The 17,440-nt window shown below is 39.5% G+C and overlaps 1 protein-coding gene across 1 annotated transcript in view; it reads right to left on the bottom strand.

The window, feature by feature from the left end:
• Positions 1-16,682, bottom strand: part of RHOJ (ras homolog family member J) — a 109,528-nt gene extending 92,846 nt beyond the window's left edge. The window contains exon 1 of the mRNA XM_025392701.1: positions 15,767-16,682. Coding sequence (XP_025248486.1) covers positions 15,767-15,944 — 178 coding nt within the window. The 5' untranslated portion in view covers positions 15,945-16,682. The remainder of the gene's footprint in view (positions 1-15,766) is intronic.
• Positions 16,683-17,440: the final 758 nt, after the last annotated feature.

Genomic DNA, 17,440 nt, shown 5'->3' with positions numbered 1-17,440 from the left:
TTGACGAGTTGAGAGAAGACTTCAGGCGATTAAACTTCTCCAAGCTAAAGGAGGATGTTTGAACCCATCGCAAAGAAGCTAAAAACCTTGAAACAAGATTACACTAATGGCTTACTAGAATAACCAGTGTACAGAAGTCCTTAAATGACCTGATGGAGCTCAAAACTATGGCATGAGAACTATGTGACATATGCACAAGCTTCAGTAGCCTATCCGATCAACTGGAAGAAAGGGTGTCAGTGATTGAAGATCAAATGAATGAAATGAAGCGAGTTTAGAGAAAAAAGAGAAAAAGAAATGAACAAAGTCTCCAAGAAATATGTGACTATGTGAAAAGACCAAATCTACGTCTGATTGGTGTGCCTGAAAGTGATGGGGAGAATGGGACCAAGTTGGAAAACACTCTGCAGGATATTATGCAGGAGAACTTCCCCAACATAGCAAGGCAGGCCAACATTCAAATTCAGGAAATACAGAGAATGCCACAAAGATACTCCTTGAGAAAAGCAACTCCAAGACACATAATTGTCAGATTCACCAAAGTTGAAATGAAGGAAAAATTGTTAAGGACAGCCAGAGAGAAAGGTCTGGTTACCCACAAAGGGAAGCCCATCAGACTAACAGCAGACCTCTTGGCAGAACTCTACAAGCCAGTAGAGTGGGGGCCAATATTCAACATTCTTAAAGAAAAGAATTTTCAACCCAGAATTTCATATCCAGCCAAACTAAGCTTCATAAGTGAAGGAGAAATAAAATCCTTTACAGACAAGCAAATGCTGAGAGATTTTGTCACCACCAGGCCTGCCTTACAAGAGCTCCTGAAGGAAGCACTAAACATGGAAAGGAACAACCAGTACCAGTCACTGCAAAAACATGCCAAATTGTAAAGATCATCAATGCTAGGAAGAAACTGCATCAACTAATGAGCAAAATAACCAGCTAATATCATAATGACAGGATCAAGTTCACACATAACAATATTAACCTTAAATGTAAATGGGCTAAGTGCTCAAATTAAAAGACACAGACTGGCAAATTGGATAAAGAATCAAGACCCATCAGTTTGCTGTATTCAGGAGACCCATCTCACATGCAGAGACACACATAGGCTCAAAATAAAGGGATGGAGGAAGATCTACCAAGCAAATGGAAAATAAAAAAAAGCAGTGGTTGCAATCCTAGTCTCTGTTAAAACAGACTTTAAACCAACAAAGATCAGAAGAGACAAAGAAGGCCAGTGCATAACGGTAAAGGGATCAATTCAACAAGAAGAGCTAATTATCCTAAATATATATGCACCCAATACAGGAGCACCCAGATTCATAAAGAAAGTCCTTAGACACTTACAAAGAGACTTAGACTCCCACACAATAATAATGGGAGACTTTAATGCCCCACTGTCAACATTAGACAGATCAACGAGAGAGAAAGTTAACAAGGATATCCAGGAATTGAACTCAGCTCTGCACCAAATGTACCTAATAGACATCTACAGAACTCTCCACCCAAAATCAACAGAATATACATTCTTTTCAGCACCACATCACACTTATTCCAAAATTGACCACATAATTGGAAGTCAATCACTTCTCAGCAAATGTAAAAGAAGAGAAATTATAACAAACTGTCTCTCAGACCACAGTGCAATCAAACTAGAACTCATGATTAAGAAACTCACTCAAAACCACTCAACTACATGGAAACTGAACAATCTGCTTCTGAATGACTACTGCATACATAATAAAATGAAGGCAGAAATAAAGATGTTCTTTGAAACCAATGAGAACAAAGACACAACATACCAGACTCTGGGATACTTTTAAAGCAGTGTGTAGAGGGAAATGTATAGCACTAAATACCCACAAGAGAAAGCAGGAAAGATCTAAAATTGATACCCTAACATCACAATTAAAATAACTAGAAAAGTAAGAGCAAACACATTCAAAAGCTAGCAGAAGGCAAGAAATAACTAAGATCAGAGCAGAACTGAAGGAGATAGAGACAGAAAAAACCCTTCAAAAAAATCAATGAATCCAGGAGCTGGTTTTTTGAAAAGATCAACAAAATTGATAGACTGCTAGCAAGACTAATAAAGAAGAAAGAGAGAAGAATCAAATAGATGCAATAAAAAATGATAAAGGGATTATCACCATTGATCCCACAGAAATACAAACTACTATCAGAGAATACTATAAACACCTCTATACAAATAAACCAGAAAATCTAGAAGAAATGGATAAATTCCTGGATGCATACACCCTCCCAAGACTAAACCAGGAAGAAGTTGAATCACTGAATAGACGAATAACAGGCTCTGAAATTGAGGCAATAATTAATAGCCTACCAACCAGAAAAAGTCCAGGACCAGACAGATTCACAGCCAGATTCAACCAGAGGTAAAAGAGGAGCTGGTACCATTCCTTCTGAAACCATTCCAATCGATAGAATTAGAGGGAATCCTCCCTAACTCATGAGGCCAGCATCATCCTGATACCAAAGCCTGGCAGAGACAAAACAAAAAAAGAGAATTTTAGACCAATATCCCTGATGAACATTGATGCAAAAATCCTCAATAAAATACTGGCAAACCGAACCCAGCGGCCCATCAAAAAGCTTATCCACCATGATCAAGTGGGCTTCATCCCTGGGATGCAAGGCTGGTTCAATGTATGCAAATCAATAAACGTAATCCATCATATAAATGGAACCAAAGACAAAAACCACATGATTATCTCAATAGATGCAGAAAAGGCCTTCGAAAAAATTCAACAGCCCTTCATGCTAAAAACTCTCAATAAATTAGATATTGATGGGATGTATTTCAAAATAATAAGAGCTATTTATGACAGACCCACAGCCAATATCATACTGAATGGGCAAAACCTGGAAGCATTCCCTTTGAAAACTGGCACAAGACAGGGATGCACTCTCTCACCACTCCTATTTAACATAGTGTTGGAAGTTCTGGCTAGGGCAATCAGTCAGGAGAAAGAAATAAAGGGTATTCAAATAGGAAGAGAGGAAGTCAAATTGTCCCTGTTTGCAGATGACATGATTGTATATTTAGAAAACCCCATAGTCTCAGCCCAAAATCTCCTTAAGCTGATAAGCAACTTCAGCAAAGTCTCAGGATACAAAATCAATGTGCAAAAATCATAAGCATTCCTATAGACCAATAACAGACAAACAGAGAGCCAAATCATGAGTGAACTCCCATTCACAATTGCTTCAAACAGAATAAAATACCTAGGAATACAACTTACAAGGGATATGAAGGACTTCTTCAAGGAGAACTACAAACCACTGCTCAACGAAATAAAAGAAGACACAAACAAATGGAAGAACATTCCATGCTCATGGATAGGAAGAATCAATATCATGAAAATGGCCATACTGCCCAAGGTAATTTATAGATTCAATGCCATCCCCATCGAGCTACCAGTGACTTTCTTCACAGAATTGGAAAAAACTACTTTAAAGTTCATATGGAACCAAAAAAGAGCCCACATTGCTAAGACAATCCTAAGCCAAAAGAACAAAGCTGGAGGCATCACGCTACCTGACTTCAAACTATATAAGGCTGCAGTAACCAAAACAGCATGATACTGGTACCAAAACAGAGATATAGACCAATGGAACAGAACAGAGGCCTCAGAAATAATACCATACATCTACAGCCATCTGATCTTTGACAAACCTGAGAAAAACAAGAAATGGGGAAAGGATTCCCTATTTAATAAGTGGTGCTGGGAAAACTGGCTAGCCATATGTAGAAAGCTGAAACTGGATCCCTTCCTTACACCTTATACAAAAATTAATTCAAGATGGATTAAAGACTTAAATGTTAGATCTAAAACTATAAAAATCCTAGAAGAAAACCTAGGCAATACCATTCAGGACATAGGCATGGGCAAGGACTTCATGTCTAAAACACCAAAAGCAATTTCAACAAAAGCCAAAATTGACAAACGGGATCTAATTAAACTAAAGAACTTCTGCACAGCAAAAGAAACTACCACCAGAGTGAACAGGCAACCTACAAAATGGGAGAAAATTTTTGCAATCTACTCATCTGACAAAGGGCTAATATCCAGAATCTACAAAGAACTTAAACAAATTTACAAGAAAAACTCAAACAACCCCATCAAAAAGTGGGCGAAAGATATGAACAGACACTTCTCAAAAGAAGACATTTATGCAGCCAACAGACACATGAAAAAATGCTCATCATCACTGGCCATCAGACAAATGCAAATCAAAACCACAATGAGATACCATCTCACACCAGTTGGAATGGCGATCATTAAAAAGTCAGGAAACAACAGGTGCTGGAGAGGATGTGGAGAAATAGGAACACTTTTACACTGTTGGTGGGACTGTAAACTAGTTCAGTCATTGTGGAAAACAGTGTGGCGATTCTTCAAGGATCTAGAAGTAGAAATACCATTTGACCCAGCCATCCCATTACTGGGTGTCTACCCAGAGGATTATAAATCATGCTGCTATAAAGACACATGCACACATATGTTTATTGCAGCACTATTCACAATAGCAAAGACTTGGAACCAACCCAAATGCTCATCAATGATAGACTGGATTAAGAAAATGTGGCACATATACACTATGGAATACTATGCAGCCATAAAAAAGGATGAGTTCATGTGCTTTGTAGGGACATGGATGAAGCTGGAAACCATCATTCTCAGCAAACTATTGCAAGGACAGAAAACCAAACACTGCATGTTCTCACTCATAGGTGGGAATTGAACAATGAGAACACTTGGACACAGGAAGGGGAACATCACACAGCAGGGCCTGTAGTGGGGTTGGGGGAGGGGGGAGGGATAGCATTAGGAGATATACCTAATGTAAATGATGAGTTAATGGGTGCAGCACACCAACATGGCACATGCATACATATGTAACAAACCTGCACGTTGTGCACATGTACCCTAGAACTTAAAGTATAATAAAAATAAATAAATAAATAAAAAGAAATTCATATTCACAGCTCTGTCTCTAAATGGGTCTGGTGTAGAAGCCCTTATATGGACCCAAGAATCTGCATTTTTAACAAGTAAGCTTTTCTTATGACCAGGCAAGTTTGGGAAATATAGGTGTGTCATATGTAGTACAATAAATAGGAAGTTAAATATGGTGCTAAGGCAGTTGATATGTTTATCTGTACCTATTGTATTTGGTATAAGCAATTTCAACTTAATGACTGTGGTGAAGATGACTAAGTGTCTATTACAGTCTGTTTGTCCCTTCTTTGGGCACATAGCTCACCTTCCTTGTGATTATGTGTGGCCTACAGTTTAAGTTCTCTCTATTGAAATGTGAACAGAAGTGATACATGCCACCTGTGAGCCTGGCCCATACCACCACTCCCTAACCTTACTCCTCCATAGTCTGTCATCTTCCAGTGTCTAGATATAGAGCACCACAAAGCCCTAGATGATGGCAGAGTAACAAGATGGAAAAAAGGAGATCCCTGAATGACCACATGGAACAGAACTATCCCACCAACCTGAAGACCTGCCAAGGTCTCTTATATGACCAAAAGCAGGATTCTACCCAGCAATCCTATTATTGGGCATATATCCAAAAGAAAATAAATCATTATGCCAAAAAGACACATGAACTTATATGTTCATTGCAGCATTATTCACAATGGCAAAGACATGGAATCAACATAGGTGCCCATCAGTGGTGGATTGGATAAAGAAAATGTGGTACATATACAACCAGAATCCTACGTAGCCATAAAAAAGAATGAAATCATGTCTTTTGCAGCAACATGGATGTAGCTGGAGGCCATTATCCTAAGCAAAGCAACACAGAAACAGAAAACCAAATACTACATGTTCTCACTTGTAAGTGGGATATAAACACTAGGTACACATGGACAGGAAGACGGCAACAATAGATACTGGGTACCACTGGTGGGGGAGGGAAGGAAGAGGGCAAGGGTCGAAAAACTAACTATTGGGTATCGTGCTCACCAGCTGGGTGATGAGATCATTCATATCATAAACGTCAGCATCATGCAATATACCCAGCCAGCAAATCTGCACATGTACCCTCTAAATCTAACATACATGTTGCAATTATGTAAGAAAATAGGATTGTAATAGTTTGAACCCTTATATATTTTGGCCTATTTGTTACAGCATGTTAGCTTACCTAGTAGTGTGGTGCCATCATTACAAAAACCTAAAAATACATGTACTGTTGGCTTGGCTGTTAGGTGGCAGATGGTGACAAAACAGAGCAGGTTGTAAAGATGATCTATGTTATACTGCAGCAAAACATTTTGTAAAACTATTGTCTGTGAAACCTGGAAGGTAAAGCTACTCCCTACTGAGTCCACAGCACTCTATGAAGAGACAGGAAAATGACAGAATGTTAGTATGTATTAATTGTTACTTTACGTATTTAGCAAGGTGTTATAAGAAAGGGAAGAGATGAATTGGTTGTTTTTAAAGCTGAGATTGATAGAATACAGATCTTCATGGTTTCACAGAGTTAGAAAACGATTGTTTCTGGATTCCATTAATAGATGATACTATCAGGATTGTCATCAGAATTCTATTATTACAACGTGTCTCCCATTCTTCCCTTTCTGAAAGGGAGTTTGAGTGTTTTGATTATCCCATTCCTGTTCCACCATTGCACGGGGGCAAATGGTGCATATGGGTAGATAATTTGTCTTTTATTGGATCACAAGGAGTCACATTTAGGTCAAATGAAAAGAATCATGCATCACTTAACAGTTGCTGGTCTTTGACACAGTTGCAGTGCCAGAACGCAACCCTAGGTGGTCCCTCCAGGGAAAAGGGTGAGTTTGTTTTACATGTGGGAAAAAATGTGCAAGGATATTTGGTGGCCACAGAGTGTGATGCAGGCAGAGATTGCTAGTTTCCATTAAAATCCATTCTTCCCTCTTTTGGGCACATAGGCAGGCTTTCCCCCCAACCACCTTTACAGTGAGGTGTGGCCTTGTGACTAAATAAACTCCTATGCAGTGTGATTTAAAATGATGTTTGTCACTTCCAGGCCTGGCCCATAAAACTTTCCATTCAAGTTTCTCCATGCTCTTTCTCATTAGGCTGGGTGGACGCAGATAACTGAAATCCTAGAGGATGTCACAGTTACCAGATGTGAGAAGCCTGGGACCTTAAATGACCATAAGGAAGAAAGCAGCCCTACTGACTTGAATACCTGCTTAGGAGCATCACATGAGCAAGGAATACTTTGCCATTGAGTTAATCCCTTACATGTTTGGATTTACTTGTTAATGGCAGGTCGTAACTCACAGTGGCTCTTTTATTGTTATTACCTATACACTGCTTATATTGTTTATTATTCCATGGCCTCCACTTAACCCCATTACAAGCAATTTAACCTTGAGGGAAATAGAGTAATATCTTTGTGCTGGGAGTTGTTCATCAGCAAAGTTGAGAAAATAATAGCATCTTATGATAAAGGAGGGTTGGCTATTTGGTACAAGGTACAAAAATATAGTTAGATGGAATAAAATCTAGTATTCAGTAGCACAACAGGGTGACTATAGTTAACAATAACTTATTGTATATTTCAAAATAACTAGAAGAGTAGGTTTAGAATGTAATGAACAAAGTAATGATAGATGTTTGAGGTTACAGATATACCAGTTACCTAGATTTCATCATTACCCATTATATGCCTGTATCAAAACATCACATATACTCCATAAGTGAATATGAACAACTATTAATGTATCCACAATTTTTTTTTGTCTTAGAGATGAAGTCTTGCTCTGTTGTCCAGGTTGGAGTGCAGTGGCATGATTACGGCTCACTGTAACTTTGAACTTCTAGGCTCAAGGGATCCTTGTGCGTTGGCTTTCCAAAGCACTGGGATTACAGATATGAGCCACCACACCTGGCCTGTATCCATAAAAATTTAAAAAATGAAAAGTGAAAAAAATAGCATCTTATAGGATCATTGTGAGGAGGCAATGAATTGATATATAAAAATACTTTAAATATGCCTGACTCATAGCAAGAACTATATAAGTGTATAGCTATTGTTATTGTAGTTAACATATATTCTAGTGGTGTCCTAGTGTCATAATTAATACCACCATACTGCTTGTAGGATCACACACACGTGGCCAAAGTGAAATTCATGCTGAGGCTGGGAGTGAAGAACACCATAGATGAAAGCTGTACCATGAACCAAGACACAGTGCTAAGTGAATAGACATGAATCAAGTCCTTTTGTTGTGTGAAAACTGGGCACATCCAAAATGTTTAGGGACTTTGGAGCATTCAAAAACAACACCAGGCCACTCTGTGACTCAGAGCTGACCCATATTGAATTTATGATGGGATTGATCCTGACTCTGGTATCTCCAGAACATTAACTGTTTGGATTCTGCCAACTAACCCAAGATATGTCATAGATTTTTATTTGCAGGGAAGTAAACCTTCAGCCAAATCAGAACCTGTGTTACACAGATGGTAGGGCCTCCATAGATCCTTGTGGTTTTTGTGCTCAGGGTTAATGAGGGAGACAGTTTCTGCTGCATTTTCTTCCTGTCCTTTCCTGAGCCACCTTATGTTTGTGCCCACCTCCATGCTGACGCAGAACAGGGCCACTCTATCCAAAAACACAGATATCCTATGTACGGAGTCATTTGAGCCAAATTTGTTATTTGTCCCACAAGAAGGAGAAGGGATGGAAAAGTCTGAAAAAAGCTAGTCTAGGAATAAAATACTGTTTACCTGAAGCTCAACTTCAGTGGGCAAATAGGTAGTAAAATTTATGAAGAATTTCTGGACCTGGATGGTGCAGGGTGCAGAGCTATGTGGAACTAAAAGTCTTGCAAAGTCTTGCTCAGAGGGAGACTGTCCAATGAGGCCTGAATTGGTCACAGTCCTTGGTTTGTTGCCAGCTGAAGCTGGAATGCAAGAGGGTCATAGGGGCAGATGCAGCTTCCACCCCTGGGAACATGGCTTTTCTCATGCTCCTTTGGTCACAGATACTTTTCTTTGTCCCTCTTCTATTTTTTCTTCTTTCTTACTCCTAAGAGAAGCAGCTCACAATTTACCACCTCTGCAGTACATTTCAGCTTTCTGAGTGCAATTTCCATCCCTGAAGCCTCTGAGGGAGCTTGCTCTTATTAAGTATCACAGTGTACACTGTGGAGGAATGTGTGCACCTGATTCCTGTCACTGTATCTTTAGTGTGGCCTTCTAGAATCTAGAAAGATCATCAGCTACACATCACACTGCCTCAAAAAGAAACATCAGGGGACTAGATACCTATGAGACTTTAGGGTTTTGAGTATCATTTCATTTAGAAGGAACAGAGTGAGTGATTCACCTGGCCCATTCTTGTCTCCTCTTTCACAAACTTCTTTTATATTTGTGTTTAAGAACCTGGTGATTTATTTTATAGTCTCGTGCAAATTGCTTTAGCTTTCCTTGTGGCTTACAAAAAAAGAATCTCATCCATTCTTCAGAGACTCTCAGGTGTCTTCAGAAAGAGCAAAAGAGAAACTTCTGAATAAATTTTCCCAAATGAGCAGAACTATGTCACAACCCTTTATAAACCCGGGACTTTATTGTTATTCACTCTTTATTATGATTATGTTATTTTCTTCCCCCTGTGGGTTGGACCTGTTTCCCACCCCCTGCTCTGGCCATTAAGGTTGTGACTGTCTACCTTGGGTTGATCACCATTTAACTAAGTGGAAAAAGTTAGAACTGACTTTCAGCTTTCTGTAAAAACAACTTCCTTTTACATCTCAATCAGCTGATAGAATAACTGGATTTCTCTCCTTTCCATGAATTGTGTTAATTTCCTGCATAGGCAGCCTGGGTTTGCAAATAGTGGCTTCATGTGGTATTCCAAATTTGATGGCTTTCAACAAACAAGCTCTGGAAGGGTGAGTGACAGAAGAAAGATTCACAGACAAAATAATACAGAGGATGACGGAAATGGTGAACATCATAAAGACGTTTCATCTGGAATGAGCTTATTTTACACACCTATGTACCTGGACATATAAACCACATACAAATCTAACTCAACATACAATCTAAATTCAAAATGGAGCTCTTATGCTTATGCTATATGTCACGTGAAACATTAATCGGTAAGAATATTTCACCAGTGAGGGGTCTGCTACAAAACTCAAAACTAAAGATAGGATGTGGGAAGAAATGCACTTCTTCCATGGTAAGCTGTGAAAGCTCTAAAGGTTGTTAGGACACATTGAGTCATCCCTGGAAGGGAGTAAGGAGCAGAGCCCAGGGCTGTTTCTTAGGCACACTTGTAATAAACAAGAGTGACTTTTCCCACCTTCATCCCCCTGCTCCTACCTTTTAGACCTAGCCGTCAGCCAAACTTAGGGTTACTCTGAAATATGCTCTGTATATTAGAACTAGAAGAGTTTGAGTGAGGCACCCAAAATGTATGTCAGCTTTTGAATATAATGTAAATGAAGGAATCCCAAGTGCTATTTACACATTATATAGTTACACTATTCAGTAGATGTGACACAGGCCACTTAGGTCAAGAAAATTCAATACTGGCTGGGTGTGGCGGCTCATGCCTGTAATCCCAGCACTTTGGGAGGCTGAGGTGGGTGGATCATGAGGTCAAGACATCAAGACCATCCTGGCCAACATGGTGAAACCCCATCTCTACTAAAAATAGAAAAAAATTAGCTGGACGTGGTGGCACGTGCCTGTAGTCCCAGCTGCTTGGGAGGCTAAGGCAGAAGAATTGCTTGAACCTGGGAGGCAGAGGTTACAGTGAGCCGAGATCGTGCCACTGCACTCCAGCCTGGCGACAGAGTGAGACTCCGTCTTAAAAAAAAAAAAAGAAAAAGAAAATTCAATGTTATATTACAATTACAATGGGGATAAAATGATTATTTAAAATATGAACAAAATAGTTCAGAAATATAATAAATGTAATAAACATTTTTGTATGTTCATTCCTAAAGAGATATCTATTGGACAAGCAATTTGTTCATTTATTCATCAAAGTTTTAATGGACCAGAAACTAAGTGTTGGAAGGACTAAGACTGTGAAGACATAGTAATTCATTTATTCAGTTGAGAATAATCTGAGAGTTGAGAGTCTGTTGAGAGTCTATAATATGTGGGACTTTGTTTTTTGAAACTAGAGATAGCAAATACATACATAATATCAGGTAGTATTAACTATTATAATGAAAGCTGTGGCAAGATAGGTTAAAGAGAGAAAGAGAGTGTGTGTGTGGTGTGAGTGTGTGCATGCACACATGCATTAAAAAATCTGGTCAATTGAAGCTATGGGAGATCTAGCAGAATAGTATGAGGCTGGGGAAAAAGCAGGTACAAACTCTTCAAGGGAAGGAGTTTGGTGTGCTTGAGGAATAGCAAGATGGTGAGTGTGGCTACAGCAAAAACACTGATGAGGAGAGTGTTAAGAGATGAGATTGGAGAGATAACAGGGACTGAGTCATGGAGTGCATCATATACAAGATAATACAGGGTTGGGTCTGAGTGTTAAGGGAAGTGATTGGAGAAGTTGGGGTTTTGGACAGTCCCTCTGCCAGTTATGTGGAGAATTGATGATAGGGGGCAAGATTGGAAGTAGGGAATTGGAAATTGATTATAATAGTTTGAAAGAGAGGTGATGGTGGCTTGAAAAAGAGTGAAGGCAATGAAGATGGTGATAAGTGATCAGGTTTGGGATGTATTTTGAATGTTGAGCTGATCGGTAGGAGGAAGGGATGATAACTATTGGTTTGAATGGAAAGGGAGGGGAATGTTGTCAAAGGACGAAAGGAGTCAATACCAAAGTTTTTGTTTTCAGAAACTGGATGGATAATAGTGGTCATGTACTTACATGGGGAAACCTAGGGGAAGAGTAGATTGGGGAAGTTAAACAATTCGGTTTGGACAGGTTAAGAATGAGATGCCTATTAGATATTCAAACAGTTGGATATATGAGTCTGAGTCTCAAGGGGTTTTGGTGGTAGAGCTACAAGTTTTGGAGTTATCAGGATACGAATGATGTTTAAAGTTACAAAACTAGATACAATCAAGCATACCCTAAGTGTAAATAAAGAAGAGGACCCAGGGACTGAACACTGGGGTTTCAGTGTTTCCCAACATTTGGTGGTTGGGAAGAGAGAGGGGAGGTGGCATTGGAGATGGAGAAAGATTTGCTGGTGAGTGGAAACAAAACCAGGAGAATGTGGCATCCCAGAAACCAAGCCAAGAAAATGCTTTAGGAAGGGGGGTAGTGAACCATAAAAAAAGCTTCCAAGAGATCAAGAGGAGGACCTAGAACTGACTGTTGGATTTCACAGGACGTGAAAGACACAGCTCCTTTCCCTTAAGGAATTTCCAGCACAGCAGAGATGGGAAAATAAGGAAGCATGTAAGTTGCTATACAGTAGTGGAAGATCCGAGAGATGTAAACAAATTTGTGAAATTGGGATTGAAGATGGAACAGGGAATTATTCTTGGGGAATCAAGGAAAGCTACATGGAGCAGATGTGCTTTTGGATTTTGGTAGGTAGGAGGTAGGGATACATCAGAATTCATAAAACTTTAAAAATTGTTTTTTGTAGCTGGTTGTTGATTTTTCCTGTAAAAATAAACTCATTCAAAACAATTTTGCATATTTTTACTCATGCAAAACTGATATTTCCCCTCCTAATTTAATATCCCACTACTATTACTTCATATAGACACATTTGTTAATTATCAGTAAACATGGTAACCATTTTATAAAGAAAATACATACAATCCATTCTACCTTAGTCTTCTAAAGGATACTCTTGTAATTACATTTTTCCTCCTTGTAGTCTTTATCTTTTAATTACATTTTCATTCTTTTTCCTGGCTGTATGCAAGTATCAAGACCATATTCTTAATAGCTACCATGTACCTAACTCTTATCACACAGGAGGCACTGTTCTAAGATATATTTAATCATTTTGTTCTCACACACAATTCTAATACCTTCATTGTCCCTGTTTCTCATTTGTGATAACCGAGGCACAGAGAGGTTAAGTAACTTGCTCAAGGCCACAGAGTAAATGACAGAGCCAGTATTAGAACTGGGCTGCCTGGCTTCAGAGATCACCATCTTGCACAGTAGGTTGTATTTCCATCCTTACTATTTTATCCCTACTTTTCTGGGTTGGGCAGTTACTAGTAAAAAGTCTACTAGTAAAAATGGATAGGCTCTCTATGACTTGAACTATAACTTCTAAAGTCTCAGCACTCAACTGCAGGTTGTCATTTTAGAGTAGGCCGGTAGGACCCAGGAACTAGACACTGGATCCAAATGGAGAAGAGGGCATTTAGTTCTTTTGCAATTGATTGTAGATGCTCACGTGTCTGCTTAAGGATTTATATTCAACCAGATCATATATCAGGACAGTGGTGGTAAAAGGAACTCAAGTCTTTGTGGTGGAGAAGATCCTTCTGCTTACAGAAATGACCACTTCTGGTTCGGTGCGGTGGCTCACGCCTGTAATCCCAGCACGTTAGGAGACTGAGGCAGGCGGAACACGAGATCAGGAGTTTGAGACCAGCCTGGTTAGCATGGTGAAACCCCGTCTCTACTAAAAATACAAAAATTAGCCAGGCATGGTGGCGCGCGCCTGCAATCCCAGCTACTCGGGAGGCTGAGGCAGGAGAATCGCTTGAACCTGGAAGGTGGAAGTTGCAGTGAGCCAAGATCACGTCACTGTACTCCAGCCTGGGTGACAGAGCAAGACTCTGTCTCAAAAAAAAAAAAAAAAGACGACTTCATTATAGTCCTAGATGTATGTGGCTCATGTCTTCATTCTCTTTTTAACCTTACTGAAAGCACATGAGATGATTATACACTTAAGGAGGTACAAAGTGTACATCAAAGTAACCATGTTTAGGAATGCTTACTATGTGCAAAGTATTGCTCTGAGTATAGTGGCTGTGATTTCTTGGGAGCTAAAATAATAGACTAGCCAAAATCTTTAAGATTCTTTAATGCTCAACAATAGTAAGTATGTACATAATTAAAATATAAAATTATTGGAGCCTAGTGGAATCTAGCTGTGGTTCAGCCTTTGTTTGATTTCTAGTGTGGTTTTTTATGGCTGACTTGATTCTCCTTTTTCCTGATACCATACTGTAACTGGCTCCCTGAATACATGGGGATTTGGATACATAATTTTCATAAGCATTTGAAGCCTCTCCCTTTAGATTTTGAGTTCTACCTTTGATTTAAAAGTTTCTGAAATAAGGTAGCTACTTTCCCTTTTTTGGCAGAAAGAAGGTGTAGAATAAATAACTTTTGCTAAGATGCTTTCAGGACAAGAATCTGAGGAACTTTCTCAAGGCGCAGACCCTCAAATTTTATAATTAGTTTTTTTCTCAAGATGAAAGTCAACCTGTTCTTCTCTTTATTCTGTTCTCATTAAAATGTTCTTCTCTGGGCAGAGTCATTATATTTTCAGAAAGGCTTAAGTGAGCCAGCATTAAAATTTGCTCTTAATTTCTACAAATATAGAAAAACTTGCTGGGAGATGGATACTGTATTCACTGTGGTTCTCTCCCTGTCTGCTGTGTAATATTTTCATACATCATGTAAGTGTTGGGGGAAGCAGTGACTTAGGTGATGGCTTAGTTCTGGAAAAGAAGCTACTTTCTATAGAAGGAGGATTTCAAATGGCCACATTGCCAAGCAGACACTCACGCTGGTTTCCTGTGGGCCATTTCCCCTTTGCTGAACCTGACCCAAAGCCAAAATGAAGGAGGAGAAATTTTCCATTCACAAGGTCTCAGATCTCTGATAAAGATCGTTATGATTAAAAAGTTATAAAATGTAAGCTACTATAAGCTTGAAAAATTTCATTAACTTGCTTTTGATAAACTTAATAAAATTTGTTTTGGAAAGTAAGAGAAAAAGTAAGAATCAAAATGGAAAAATTTAGATAATACTATCACCCAGACAAGTACACCTACAAACTTTAGAACACTCAAAAAATAAAAAGTCCCCAGCAAGTTGTGACTACAGTGTCTTAACTGCCATGCTTTAAAATATTTTATGTGCATTTTGTCCTTTCAGGACATACTTTAAAATAATTCCGATTTTATTTGTATTTTTACTTTTAAAAACATGTTAAACATTTTTCTTTTAAGATACAGATTGCCTAATACATATTTAAAACCTTTTAAAAACTCTCCCCCAATCTACAACCCCAGGAAAATAAAACTATAGTATTACAGCACCAACTGTTTTAGAAAAAATGAATGTTTTCTTAATCTTAGCATTTTCATTTGTAAATGGCATGAGGTGAATACGCAAAGAGCGGCAAGAACAATCCTTTTACCATTTGTGTGTCTAGTGGTGGTTCTTTTTTTGGCAGAAAAGAATTGTGATGCAATTACACTGCATTTAAAAATGTTCATAGTAAAACTTTAATGAATCTTAAGGCAAATGTTGAGTAAAATCTCTGTCCCCCAAATCTAGAAGGCACGTCAGAGTATTTTCCTGCCGTTACCCATTCGCTTTAAGGGAGAAAAAGTGTTACCATACAAATTGATGCACAAATTGTTCTACCAACAGTCAAGTCCTGGGTTGTACACTATGCTAAGCTCCCTGGTTACTGCCAGGCCCGCACCCAATACTGACATTAGAAATGAGCCAGGCCCCTCTGAACTTAAGGTATCGCCTCCTGCATCGTTTATCTGGATGCAGAGAGTTTCCCACTTTTTCTTACCTGCATAGTGGTCAAACACAGTGGGCACGTATTCCTCTGGGAAGGCATCGTTGGCGTAGCTCATCAGCAGGCAGGTTTTCCCCACGGCACCGTCCCCCACCACTACACACTTCAACATCTTCTTCTCGTCGTTGCCCCTGCAGCCGCAGCTGCCGTCAGTTCCCTCTTTGCAGTTCATTCTTGCGGCTCCAGCTGCTGGGGACTCCTGCTGCTGTTGCTTCTCCTGCTTCTTCCAAAGCACATGAAGCGGCGGAAAGCCAGTGCCAGGCTTGAATTTACTCTGTCTGACTTTGGGTACCTTGGATCATACAGACATGTCCGAGGCTGGGATATGCCCTGTTGCTTACCATGCTGGTAAAGAAAGGTAACACACACTTGGGGGAGTTATGAAAAGGGTCTGCCCCTTTCCGTTCTCAGTGTGAGTTAAGAAACCCTTATCTTCACAGAATTTGAGGGGCTTCCTCACAGCCTAGAAATTTCAGCAGCCTGAGGGTTTTACTCTGCTCTCCCTGTCTCCAGCCTGGCAAAAGACACGGTGGAATTTTGCTAAATCTTTCTCATTTTCCAAGTCACATCTAACATGGAGGAAAGCTGGGCTTTTTAATGGAGTTTTTTCCCCTTGCTTCCTCCAGCTTGCCGAGTGTCAGGAAATCATGGGTTTCCTGCTGCATTCCATATTAGGATCAGTGGGCTGAGGAAGGCTGCAACAATGGGAGCTCTGTGTGTGTGTGTGTTTGTACTTCTGGGGAACGATGCCAGGACATGGAGTGGGAAAACACTAGGGGTCCCACTGCAGACTCAAGCTGTCAGACTTCCTGTTTCATCCGCTGCTTGTGAGGCTGTTCGCTTATGGCTGGCTGGGAAGAAGCTGACTAGAGGATGGAAACCGGGGATTACTGCCTGCCACAGAAACAGGGGGAATGGTTAGAATGAGCAGAGAGAACCACACCAGCAGTCCTAGGATAACATATGACATCACTCTTCACTGAGTCACTAGTTAAAAGCTCTTCAAACTAAAAACGAGCAGTTCTTTACTTACTTAAATGAGAAACTTGAAGCGATTCTTCCCAGAAATAAAGAAGAAAACCTTCTAGAGTCACATCATTTCAAAGAGAAAAATGTTTGTAAGTTGTAGGTGTAACATGCACGATCAGGTTTATAAACTGCCACATGTCTGGAATATGTATTCCAGACACAAACTTATTTTTATGATGGTAGCACATAAGAAATCAATCACATGTGGGATGTTTGCATTCTCTTATTAGTGGATGAACACACACGTGCTTGGCTCATACATAACACCCTTGGACACGAGAGGGTATAGGATGGCTTTTTGGTTTGTTTAAGGCCCTCGATGCTGTTTTTACTTGGATGTTTTGCTTTTTGATTTAGTCTTCTCCCCTTGGGTCAGACTGGTCCTCTTCAATTACAAAGGAGCCATGGGCAGCTAATTTATTTGTCTGTTCCGTCACTCAAAATGAAGCCCCTTTGAAGCTCTGTATTTGATTAATGTGCTTGGTCTTAGAAAAGAAGTGGAAGTCTGCAAATGATTTTTGACAAATGGGTCAAAATGAGGGAACTCTGTTTTTTTCACTTTCAGTTTTCGAACATTGATTTTGAAGAATTCAGATTATCCAATTGTTTGAGAAGTTTTTTGTCTTTGTTTTTTTTGGT

Source organism: Theropithecus gelada, chromosome 7b (assembly GCF_003255815.1).
Source record: "Theropithecus gelada isolate Dixy chromosome 7b, Tgel_1.0, whole genome shotgun sequence".
NCBI classification, from domain to species: Eukaryota; Metazoa; Chordata; class Mammalia; order Primates; family Cercopithecidae; genus Theropithecus; species Theropithecus gelada.
Note: the sequence above shows the minus strand (reverse complement) of the source record. Positions and strands in the feature narration are given on the sequence as shown.